At 36.6% G+C, this 13,055-nt stretch overlaps 2 protein-coding genes across 6 annotated transcripts in view; both read left to right on the top strand.

Moving 5' to 3' along the window:
- Positions 1-3,180: 3,180 nt before the first annotated feature.
- Positions 3,181-13,055, top strand: part of LOC137245589 (23 kDa integral membrane protein-like) — a 54,649-nt gene continuing 44,774 nt past the window's right edge. Inside the window, exons 1-2 of one of the 2 annotated variants that reach the window (XM_067776493.1) lie at positions 3,181-3,317; positions 11,147-11,233. In XM_067776493.1, coding sequence (XP_067632594.1) covers positions 11,174-11,233 — 60 coding nt within the window. In that variant the 5' untranslated portion in view covers positions 3,181-3,317; positions 11,147-11,173. Of the gene's footprint in view, positions 3,347-11,146; positions 11,234-13,055 lie in introns of both variants that reach the window. The other variant, XM_067776492.1, reaches the window with a different exon arrangement.
- Positions 3,224-11,094, top strand: LOC137245588 (uncharacterized). 4 transcript variants are annotated; one of them, XM_067776488.1, is made up of 2 exons: positions 3,224-3,317; positions 9,687-11,094. In XM_067776488.1, exon 2 carries the CDS (start codon positions 9,963-9,965, stop codon positions 10,686-10,688), a length of 726 nt encoding a protein of 241 aa, XP_067632589.1. In that variant the 5' UTR covers positions 3,224-3,317; positions 9,687-9,962; the 3' UTR covers positions 10,689-11,094. The 4 variants fall into 4 exon arrangements, with proteins under 4 accessions (XP_067632589.1, XP_067632592.1, XP_067632591.1 ...); XM_067776491.1 differs by lacking the exon at positions 3,224-3,317 and adding an exon at positions 3,447-3,582; XM_067776490.1 differs by lacking the exon at positions 3,224-3,317 and adding an exon at positions 4,135-4,230.

The raw sequence follows: 13,055 nt of genomic DNA on the forward strand, positions 1-13,055 counted from the left end.
GAACAACGTACCTTTCTTCAGATGGTTATAATCTGCGTATTGGTGTTAGGCGAATGGAATGGAATGAAAACAAAAAACTGCAATTCTTGTATGTTGTAAGAAAGTAATTTTCTAAATTAGTTGCACCTTAAAACGATGTGATTTTATTTTTTAATAAAAAATTTACCACCACGGTCATTGTAAATCTTAGCAAACAATGCTTCTAATGAGTTAGTAAACAATGACCACGGCAGTAAGTTATGTAAACGTGTTGGTAACATTTTTCGTTTGCCATCTCTTTTTGACAATCCCTGATGTTGTTGTTGTTGTAGCAATGCTCGCCCCACCTAATAGCCGCGACCGATCACAAATTGTCATCAATATCAAAAAGGATAAATACAATAAGAGCCGTCACCGTTTTTTTGGCATTTACTCGATGTATACCGAGAGGTAGTCGCTACTTTTTTTTTTGGGCGAGATGTTTATAAATGTCTTCTATACATTTTCGTGGGGTATTTGTGTTTATTTTTCGACTGTATTTAATTAATTTATTTAATTCTCTTTCCAAAAATCACAGTTGCACAAGGGGCCTACAAAGCATGGATAAATGCGAGACAATTAAAAATGTCCCTCTCAGAAAACATTCGGCATCAATTTTTTCAATTTCCAGCGAGATATTCGCCACAAAATAACGAGTGACGGCTCTTATTGTATTTATCCTCTTTGTCAATATCCTCTAACGGGAGTCCAAGGAAACTTGGCGTTGGTTCCACATTACAATTGAAGAGATGGTTGGTGTGATGTGGGGACACATTGCAAGCGGGGCATACATTTTGTATGTCGGGGTTGATTCTGGATAGGTAAGAGTTTAACCTGTTACAGTATCCAGAACGAAGTTGAGCAAGAGTGACACGCGTTTCCCTCTTCCGCAAGTTTTGGATAATTTTCGTTAAGTACCCTACTTCAGTGGAATGAAACAAAATCAGTTGATGAGATGAAGCAACCGTATAATTCAGCCAACCAACCGTATAAATGATGATAAGCGTTTTATAATGTAAAAAAAACATGGCTAATATGAAAAAAGTACCAATCAGCTGTTTTACGGCAGTCACCTGTGCTTGGTGCCGCCATGGCTAATAATCTAATATCAGGGATAAAACCATTGTGAATAAGACAAATGTGATAACTTCTGCATAGACGTCAAAATTACAAATAGACCCGACCACCTGATTTTTAATTGACTTCGTGGTCACATTCTGTATCTTTTTCTATCACCCGATGAAGATAGCCGGCCCTATGCGCCACCATATTGAACGTCGTGTCAAAACGCTGCCAAAACCAAGGCGAATTCAGTAGAGGTGGTGTTATCCCAACAGCTGATTACTTCTTCTTGATAATTTTCCATACAAAGCCTTGTACAACAATATGTCAGTTAATCGAAATCAATGAAAATTTTCTTTTGACTTGACATTCTTCTGCACGGCGAATTGGTTGAATCGCTTTCCCACCACCTGGTATGGATTCGCCTTGGCCAAAACACTAAAAAGTAGCCATCTTGAACATCCTGTCAGGCAATTGACGGTAAAGATATCACACTTGTCTTCATTGTGAATGATGACAAAGTGTGATCTCTTTTCTGTCAACTGCCCGACAGGCTGTTCAATATGGCTAGTTTTCAGCGTTTTGACAAGCTGTTCAATATGGCGGCGACTCTCTTTAGCGGGTGATAGAAAGAGATACAGAATTAGTCAAATAAGAATCAGGTGATCCAATCACTTTGGAATTTTGACGTTTATGCAGAAGAGATCACACTTTGTCATCATTCACAATGCTTGTCTTATCCACAATGATGGATAGAAGATATGTAAACGCGTAGATTAAGCCGGAGTCATTGGTGCCGTATGTCGTATCGCTGTATCCGTATCCCTAACGTAATCAGCTGTTTATCGTTACGACGGTAAACCAAAACCCAATTGGTTGGCTACGATACGGTTACGACCTTAGTGGCACCAATAATCGATTGCATTGATTTTCATAAGTTTGGTCGAATCAGCTGTTAAAAGGTTACCGATACGGTTACCGATAAAGCACCAATGTCTCCAGCTTTATCTATTGACGATTTATTGTAGATTAAGGCATGGTAAACGTGGTCTTACTATGTTTTGACAAATAATAGGGGGACTCATGTAACCGTATAAATGCCTTATAAAGTGTGTAAATGTGTAAATTTATCTAGTTTACGCACGAGCTGTCAAATTTTGTATGAAAAATCATTTACACAATTTGTATAAATTTACGCGCACATTTCATTGTTTAAACGCGGTAAACTCAAAGGAATGCAACCTTGCAGACATTACAGACGGCATTTTCATCAAAAATCTCCAACATCAGCAAGTAAAGGCGTTTTAGTTTTGATTTTTCACTTAATCTTGGTATTTTTTAATTTGTATAACAACCAAAAAAATTTTTTTGGAAATAATACAGCTGAAAAACAATCAAGTTTATCAAGAGTATTACTAGGTGCGTTCATATAACCGCGTGTGTAAATGGATATAATTTTACACCTTATAAGTTTATATGCTATCATGAGTCCCCCTAATGATTGCATAATTTTATCAGAAGACTCATAAAAAAGAATAAATAAAAATATTGGACAAGTTGGGCAACTTTTCACAACGTTACCTACAAAAAGTACTCGAAAAGTTCAAAAATTCATATCTCCCAGCGAAACCTCCATAAGATGAGTTGACATGGAAAGCTCCCTATGTACCTATATATACATATGTATATACATGTATGTAGTTTCCAAATAATTTCGTACAACAATAACTATAACAAAACACACTTACTAACACTAACAAAAATTTAATTATTAACAAATAATTTGTTTTATTTTATTCCATTCGTTAACATCAACATAAGAGAGAACTCATTTCTATCAAGTGTTGCACCAGCATCTACAAAAGCTCGAAAATTTAAATAATAATATTAACACTCTGAGCTAATACCAAAAGCAATCGCCAATAACAATATTAACAGGCGGTTGTTTTGGCACCAATCTGCTGCTTTTGGTGCTCTACTCATTTTGTCTGGTTGCCTGTTCTATTGACGCTATTGTACGGTTACCTCTGTTAGCTTGCTGGCTGTTTTGGTTGACTCATTAACTGGCTGCTCACATATTGGAGCATTGTGGGAGCATCGATGACAAGCACCAACTTGCAGTGATCTCAGTCTAAATTAGCAACGGAGCTGGTCAACAAGTGACGCGGATTAAAATAACAATTAAATACTAAAAATAAATATTACTGTACCTAACGGAAATTTCAGAATTCTCCTTTGTACGTAATTATTGAAATTCGCTTAAAAGGTACTTCGGGCGATATTCGTTATTATCTTTGTGATTTTTTTCTTTTTATTTCCTTTTACTTTTGTTACATCCGCCAAATTGCGCGCTTTTTTTTCTTTCAAATGAATACGTGTGGTTGTGAAGCAATGCAAAAGCAATTATTGTACTTTTGTTTCTGTTAATTTGAGCAAAAAAAAAATTAGAATTGTTAAATGAATATATCATGTGGAATAGAAATGTTACGGTAAAAAGTACAAGTGAGAGGAGAATCAATTTTTCACCTTGTTTACGAGCAGTGTATATTTTACATACATTTCAAATAGTAAACAATGTTTACGGGTGTGGTGTGTTTAGGGCGAATTAAAGCTGGAGTCATTGGTGCCGTATGTCGTATCGCTGTATCCGTATCCCTAACGTAATCAGCTGTTGATCGTTACGACGGTAAACCAAAACCCAATTGGTTGGCTACGATACGGTTACGACTTTAGCAGCACCAATAATCGATTGCATTGATTCTCATAAGATTGGTCGAATCAGCTGTTATAAGGTTACCGATACGGTTACCGATAAAGCACCAATGCGTCCAGCTTAATGGTGACTTATAACCATAAACCCATAACCAGATAAAACAGCTGATCACACCTACTTTATGGAAATCAATGTAATCGAGTTAGCGTTATGGTATGGCACCATTAATCGATTACATTGATTTCCATAAGGTAGGTTCGATGAGCTGTTTTATCTGGTTATGGCTTTATGGTTATAAGTCAGCATTAATTCGCCCTTTAGTCTCTTTTGTATTGCGTTGATTTTGCTGTTTTGACTGTTTGGTTCCACGCTCAAAATGTGTTGACGTCATAATAAACATTATTGGTTGTGTACAGGCAGCATATGACATGTAAAGGGTATGGCAAAGTTGACATAGTCATAACCATATTTTTACTTATCCATATCAATTGGCATAAGTTATTGGTGCCTTAACCTAAAAATCGTGAAACTTTCATAAAAAAGAAGAAAACACAAAAAATTACAAAGATATACCACAAAAAATAAGTCTTAGTCAAAACGTATCCAAAACAATAAAATCTACAAAAAGTTAATAAATTCTACAACTCCAATACTTTTTAAGTTATGGATGTGGTGAAAAACCAATTGGTTGGCTATGGTATGGTTATGGCTAGGGCGTTATGATATGGCACCATTAACCAATTACATTGATTTCCATAAGATTGGTTGGATCAGCTGTTTTATATGGATATGGATACGTCAAGTTTAAATAGCCCTTAAGGGCCAATTAATGGTGTCTTATAACCATAACCAGATAAAACAGCTGATCGAACCTACCTCGATTAATGGTGCCATACCATAACGCTAACGCTATAACCATACCATAGCCAACCAATTGGTTTTTGGTTTCTCGCCATATCCATAACCTAAAAATATTTGAGTTGGTGAATTTAATAACTTTTTTTAGATTTTATTCATTGTTTTGGATACGTTATGACTAAGAGACTTATTTTTTGTGGAATATGTTTGTAATTTTTTGCGTTTTCTTCATTTTTATGAAATTTTCACGATTTTTAGGTTAAGGCACCATTAATCGATCACATTGGAGATGGTTATGGATATGGGTGTGGTTACGATGATGTCGTTAGGGTTAAGGAAGTTTAATTAGCCCTTTAAAGAACCCGTCCATGGTTAAGTAACCAGGTGAAGTAAGCCGTCAATTGTCTTGCTCTAAATGCCTCTTTGGTCTGTCATTCGCATATCTGAAAAATTTTTAACGACGTTGCACCGAAAAAGCATTGTTTTTTTTTTGCATTTTTCAGAAGTAAAGTATGCCACTTTTAGTAGTTTTTCACATGAACGTGTTAGCTGAATATCGATGAATTCTTACTGGAATTAATTACAGAGATTCATCTTTTGGGTATTTTCGGCGTTAGGACCTGCCAAACTGTTACGTCCCTATTGTTTATGCTTCAATTAATTATGTTAAATTTGCTCAAAACAATTTAAACAAGCGTTTGTTAAAAAAATTGCTTATACTCACGTCAGCTCCAACCAAGGAGTTTCCCTTGGGCACCGATACCCAAGACTTGCGAGGAATGTTAATGTCATTCCAAGAACAAAACCACCAAAATTTGCGTAATATACTTAATTTATGAAAAACGTTCTTTAACAATGGCATTCTAAATATATTATTCATTGTCACTGTTGCTGATGAGATACTTTGTCAAATGTACTTATACTTTGAAATATTTTATAGATCATAAGAACTTAGCATATAATTTCCTTTATTTGAATTTCGTGTCAATGTACTGTCATAATTTTTCTACTGCTGATAGTTTGTACGAATTTAATTTGGAATTAATCGTTGGTCGTCAGCCTGACAAACTACAGCAGAATAAAACGTTCGTAGCTATTCCGTTTTAAACCGATTTTGCCTTTTTATTATTAATTCGGACTTTTAAACGCGTTAAATTTGCTAAACCCGTCCAGCGATTACAGTAACCGTTGTCTCTGTTGTTGTTTTACATAAAAATCAACCCCTAAACATTTAAAGGAATTCTACAGTTATAAACTAGCATTTGCTATTTATGAATCCGGCTCGCTTCTGTACTTTTGGCATTAGCCCGACTGACGGTGCTACCGTCTATCTCCTGACATATCTTGGGAAATAATCATTCGGCAACATTAGTAGTAATACACTGTCAATAGATTTTGGGGGAACTTCTGATCAAATTTTTATTACATATATTTGCAAGGACATCATTTTTACCTCCGGCTTCTTAACGACAAATCAGCTATAAATTTGAGTTGTTTACATTTGAGAGTATAAGATCACTCTCAAGTGGGGCTGTAAAACTATTTCTCGCTTAAGTGCCACGAAAGCAGTAAAGTTCACTGAATAACTGACGTACATACGTACTATAAATATAGATGACAATTCTACCTCTGTCCAGTTTTTCAGTGAAAGTTTCAACTGCAGTTAGAGCTCCATCCCGCTTACATGCATTGAATTTTACTGCTCATCACAGTTTAAGTTGCCAAAATTTAGTTTTTATTCTAAGCTAACAGTAATTTATACTCGAACTGGCCCTTAATATCCCATTTTGTATCGGCGTTAGGTAGTACTGTTAAGCTGCAAATATGGTTTATTTATGCCCGAATTTCATGTGAAGTAGTTTTGCCAAAAAGGATAAATATAATAAGAGCCACCAGTCTGCTACGAGTAGCGAGTAACATTTTCAATCGTCTCGCATTTATCCATGTGGTGTAGGTACCTTATGCACCTTATGCAAATGTGATTTTTGGAAAGAGAATTAATTAATTAATTAAATACAGTCGGAAAAATAAACAAAAATACCCCACGAAAAGGTATAAAGACATTTATGTACATCTCGCCCAAAAAAATCCTGGAGTACCCTAACGAATAAAATTACGCAAAGTAACGAGTGACGTCTCTTATTATATTTATCCTCTTTTGGTTTTGCTTGCAGCGCTGCTAGAGTTGCTGCTGCTTGATTGCTTTGTAGACACACGTGCAGTTGTATTTGGAGCCCTATTCGGTAACTGTGAGTTTTAAAGTGTACACAAGAAATTGTGTAAACTTTGAAATTCTGATTCAGCAAAACTGTGAACAAAAAAACTCACAGATAAAAACTTCGTGAGTTTTTTTGGCAGCCAGTGTACACTATGAATGACTTTTCTGGTAGTTCTTTACAGCGAATTGTGTCAAACTTTATAAAGAACTAGCAGACCCGGCAGACGTTGTTCTGCCCTAAATTTGTATATCTACATACATTTTAATAAGCTTTTTCCGTCTAACTCTCCATCGCCCCTCTACACTTTTTCCTAATCTTTGTATTCACTCCTCCCTCCGTATTTTTCGCTTCATCTATCTCCATCTTCGTCTCATTCTATCTCTTTCTCAGTCTCCTTCTCTCTTTTCTCTTCTCTCAAGTTTTTCTCATTCTTCTTCATATCTTATTGCCAGTCCCAGAGGGTGGTATGTATTTTGTTCCAGTCCCATTCCGAGTCTCAGTCCCAGTCCCACTCCGAGTATCAGTCTCAGTCCCAGTCCTAATCCCACTCCCAGTCCGTCTCTGGTCTACTTCCCGGAAAAAAGCATCGGAAATACTAATATAGGCAAATTTATATACCAAATTCAGGCAAATCGAATAGGACGTATGTAAATAGGTATTATTAATTCATGCCTTCATTTCGGCTTTGCATGCATATTTATCAGTTTTCCCAGGTTGATGCGACTAAATCGAATATCACAATGAAAATTACTTAAAAGCTCTCAGCAACAGCTTTCATTTGATATCCAAAATACACACACATTCTAGGGGTGCCCGGGTCCACGTTTTGGCCTATATCTCGAGACCCTAGTCACCGATAGGTATGAAAACTACCCTGTACTAAAGCACTCATCAACAGCTTTCATTTGATATCCATATTGTATAAGCACATTCTAGAGGTGCCCGGGTCCACGTTCTGGCCTATATCTCGAGACCCTAGTCACCGATAGGTATGAACACTACCCTGTACTAAAGCACTCATCAACAGATTTCATTTGATATCCATATTGTATAAACACATCCTAGGGGTGCCCGGGTTCACGTTTTGGCCTATATATCGGGACCCTAGTCACCAATATGTATGAAAACTACCCTGTACTAAAGCACTCATCAGCAGCTTTCGTTTGATATCCATATTGTATAAACACATTCTAGGGGCGCCCGGGTCCACTTCTTGTCCTATTTCTCGAGACCCTAGTCACCAATATGTATCCTGGTCCACTTCCCGGAAGAAAAATTATCCAACATTTAATTCTAGATATAACGCTACCTACATACCAAATTTAAGGCAAATCGAGGCATATATACGACAGTTTAGAATAAATCGGTCTCTGGTCCACTTCCCGAAAAAAAAAACTTTTCACAAACACTCTCCGGGTTCCTATTAAGTTATCCTAAAAATTTCATGGCAATCTTTCTATCCGCTCCTGAGTTATGGAGTGACAATCAAAGTGTACACTTCTTTTTTATATATATAGAAGTATATAAAATTTTTCAAAAATTTCACATTTCTCTTTTATTTTGTGCTTCCAGTTAGAGATTACACTAAAAGGTGGAACTTTTTTATTTAAAAAAAAATACGCATATCTAAAATTTGATCTTAATCTAGTTTTATAATTAACGATTAGGAGTTAAGTACGAAAATGAGGATAATCTCGGTACATGTAAACTAAGTCTAAGACCTAGGGATGGAAATTACATATGTTAACATGTAGATTATCTATTGATGATATATTAAAGGGCATGTGTAAACGTGGTCTTAGACTTTGTTGAAGGGTTTATTTAATTTGTTGTCTTCCAAACTAGAAATCACTTTTTTCAATAATTCGCGGTGAATTACAAACTTAGTTTCAAACATTTTAATGCCACAGTCAATAAAGCGAGAGGAGTTTTAGCATTTGTCAAAAGATAGTCAAAACAGTTTAGCGATCCTTACGTTACAAAACCCCTTTTTATAGCATTGGTGAGGCCGATATAAGAATATGGATCGATAATTTGGTATCCGAGTTATCAAATTCATGTGGATAAGCAAGAATCAATTCAAAAACAGTTTTCCTTTTCGGCTTGAGAAATCTTCAATGGGACTCTTCGTATAATTTTCCTTTTCTGTGTTTGTGTGAAGATTGTAACTCTCACTCGAGAATAATTGACGTTTCGGACTCGCTCTTTGCCATAAAAAAAACAGTTATATCTTCTCTTAATAATCATTTGTATACTTAATCTATTAAATTTGTTCTATGAATGGCGAGTGGAGATAACAGGGAAATGAAAGAATATAAAATTTAAATGAAAAGGGCTCCTAAAATTCTTTTTCACTATAATATAAAGAGGAAAAATTGTATTCATAACATTTCAAAATGTCAAAGAACTGTCAGACAGTTGAGCGAATGTAGCGATAAAAAGTACCTAAGCTCTGTAATTTGACATAAAATCACAATCGTTGAGTGAATCAGCAGAAAACATTGTGAATACATTCATTCACAGTGGCTGAAAGCGATCACTGTATAACATAAATTAAAGAAAAGCACACATATTTCAGACTTTCGTATAGATATTTATGGCGGCACCATGCAAATATTAGTGAGGAGGCTTTTTGCAGTATGTAAAAAAGAGAGCGTATTTATCTGTTTGCTAATGATGTCATCGACAATTTCAAAAATAAAAGTTGCACAATATGAAAACCAAAACTGCTTAGTAGTTAGTCGTGCTATTAATTTAAGGCTAAAATCAAAGGGAAAAACATTAAGCAGAATTTAATAAATTATTTTGAATTTTAGGCACTTGGTAACATAAAAGATAAAAGTGTATAACGAAACTATACGGTAAAATACCGCAATAGGTACAAGACGAAGTAACAGCAAGGAAAGGTTTTACAAACAACAGCACAATCACACAAACGAAGAAACGAAACACAGCAGAAGTACGATTCAAAGCAAAAACAAGTTATCTCATTAAACACAGCGACCAAACTTCCAGCTGTTAGTTGTATTTTTTATTCGTCCTCCAAATCAACAAAGAAATTCCAGTAGTTCTACAAAACAAATTTCAAAAATATGGCTGCCAACACCATTAATACATATTTAGTTGAAAAGTACGATGCCTTATGTAATTACATGGAACGTGACACAATTGGCACACAAGTTGCTATCTACGGTACCTCCAGCCTTATGCTACTCATTGCTTATATAAAACGTAAGCCGGCATATTTGGTGCGTCCATTCAAAAAACCTTCACACATACCCGAAAAACTAATAAATGAACGTGTTATGCATACAGGCCTCATACGTGATGTACAAATCAAAGGTCCAGATACTTTGCTGCTCATCAACCATCGCCCGCTCATCCCAATATTTGCTAGTAAAGATCGGGTGTTGCCCGTCAAATTGCCGGGGGTACAAGTCAGTGGTAATGGTATATCGTGGTTACAAACATGCATTATTGGACGTCGTGCCACATTCATACCATTAGCTAAAAGTAAACGTAATGACTTCGTTGTAAGTCAATTGTGTTTAGTGCATCCGCCGAAAGTTGGCCGTCTCATTGATATATCAGAGACTTTATTAAAATTGTGCTTTGCACGTTTTGCACCAGATGAGGCAGCGGCTACGAAACGTAACAACAAATACTATGAACATCTGAAAAAAGTGGAAAAAAAAGCAATAAACAGCCAAAATTGGTTCTTTTGGTTAGCTAGACATCCGATCATTTGGAGTATGTTGCGCGATGCCAAGGCAAAGGTGTTCTCCAAAGAAAAATTGTTGCCAGAATTGTTGCGCTGATTGTTTGAGCGGGTGTGGTGTAATATGCCTCGCCGCTTGGTATAAGTTTGCTATATGCAATTTTAGTTTTATTGTAAGGCCCTGCAGCTTTTGAAGCGTGGGAGGCGCGGGAAGGAATGTCAAACGAATTTTTGAAAAGTTGTAATTTGTTGCATTTGTATGCATGCTGCCTAGACAGCCAGCATAGTTAGAAGTTAAGACAATAATTGCGTTCATTTTTTTTCTAAAAGTTTACTTTTAAGAATTCTTTATACTAGTTTTATTATTTTACTGAATTTTTCTGTTTATTAAGTACCTATATTTTTAAAACTGTACTTATATTTTGCTTCTTTCACAACCACGCGCCATACAAATATACTTATATTAATTTTAATAAAATCCGCTCATTGAACGGTTGTATATTAGATATCTTTGTTTTGTGTTTTTTGATTCATTTTTGTGTTATTTTCTTTTTGCAGCTTATCTAAAACGCTAAACTCATCAAAATGAGTTGTGGTCTCTCTATGGTTAAATATCTTTTATTCTTATTTAATTTGCTATGTTCGGTGAGTAAAAGTATAGAAATTAAGACCTAGTACTTAAGATAAAATCAAATGTAAACCAACGAAGTAGTTGGAAATAATTAAAACGAATCGGATTTACATGATCACGAAGCATTGCCATCAGAGTCCTCCAACGAAACTAGACGTTTACACAGACTGTGAACCGTGAAGACTGTCTAACCGCATGAGTAGTGGAGTGCATTTCGATAGTTGATCTTTGGATATAACTCATCACACTCAATATTTGGCTTTCCTTTACAGTCGTGGTCACTGTTAACTCCAAAGATCTTTTGGAGCTAAGTAAGGTTGGGCGACCCTAAGATAAAATTCATATTTATAGAAAACTATGTGCCTTGCTTGGCAGACACTTTTTTGTCTAAATTTTTGTTTGCCTGCATAATTTTTAAATTAGTTCAAGAAGCAATAGCTTACTCTCCCACTAATCTCTCCCACTTCAATTTCCTCTTCCACCCTTCTTTTCCCTACACTTCTTCCTTTTTCACCTGTCGTTATTCTTATTCACATCACCAATCTTTTAACACCCTTACATGTTCCCTCTCCGCTCCGTACAAGAAATTCCATTGTTTTAACAGATCGGTCCATCTCACGGAAAATTACACATTGTCATATTACATATCTTTGAATAAAAGATCTCAACTACATACATATATACTTACATATATCTATACCCGAAGGTCAAGTTTTCAGGCCACTCAAAGAACGGGGCAAATTATTGGTTCTAATTTCAAGGAAAAATTATCTAAATAATTAAAAACAAGTACGGTTCCCAAGACAGGCAAAGCGTGCCACACTAAACCAAAAGACGTCAGACCCATCAGTCTATTTTTGTTTCAACTAAAGGTGTTGCAGAGGCTGATGGAAAAAAATATCAGGGAGGAAGTGAATGACCAACTCTCTGAAGCACAACACGCCTATATGAAGGAAAAATGAACGGAAACGGCATTACACTAAATTACATCGTGCATAGAGATATAATTCTCCTTCAAGGAATACTGCCTGGCAGCCTTCCTAGACATAGAAGGAGCGTTCAACAACATCACCCCCGACTCGATCACTAAGTTACTGACTGATCTGGGTATTGAATCTCAACGGGTGGAGCTTGTGCACCAACTGCTGCTATGCAGAGTAATACAGGCATACCTTGCAGGGGTATCGGTGAGCAGGTTCGTCAGTAGGGCAACCCACAAAGGTGGAGTCCTATCCCCTCTGCTGTGGGTCTTGGCGGTGAATCAACTGCTAATGGACATAGAAGAGGAGAGGGGCTCTAAAGTTATATCATATGCTGACGACTTTGCCTTGGTGTAAAGTGGGAAGTTTCCACAAACTCTCTGCGATATGATGCAGGTGGAATTAAGAAGGGTCAAAGCATGGGCCGCTGATAATGGTCTGGGCGTGAACCCAAATAAAACGGAATTGGTGCTCTTTACGAGGAAGTATAAGATACCACCTCTCTCAACTCCGGCGCTGGCAAACACAGTGCTTAAGTTAAGTGAGTCCGCCAACTATCTAGGGCTCACACTTGATAAGAAATTGAACTGGACACAAAACACCACGGAACATATCCGTAAGGCCACAGTTGCCCTCTACACCTGTAAACGGGCGATTGGACGGAAATAGGGTATGTCCCCTATGGTAGTGCATTGGATATACACGGCTATAGTCAGGCAAATATTGCTACACGGGGTAGCGGTATGGTGGCCCGCCCTGAATAAATCCACGACGGTTCTTGCAAAGATCTGCACTACTATGCGTAAGCGGAGCCATCCGCACAACGACAACGGAGGCTATGAATGTAATACTCAAC

The sequence above is a fragment of the Eurosta solidaginis genome, chromosome 3 (genome assembly GCF_040869045.1).
Source record: "Eurosta solidaginis isolate ZX-2024a chromosome 3, ASM4086904v1, whole genome shotgun sequence".
Lineage (NCBI taxonomy): Eukaryota > Metazoa > Arthropoda > Insecta > Diptera > Tephritidae > Eurosta > Eurosta solidaginis.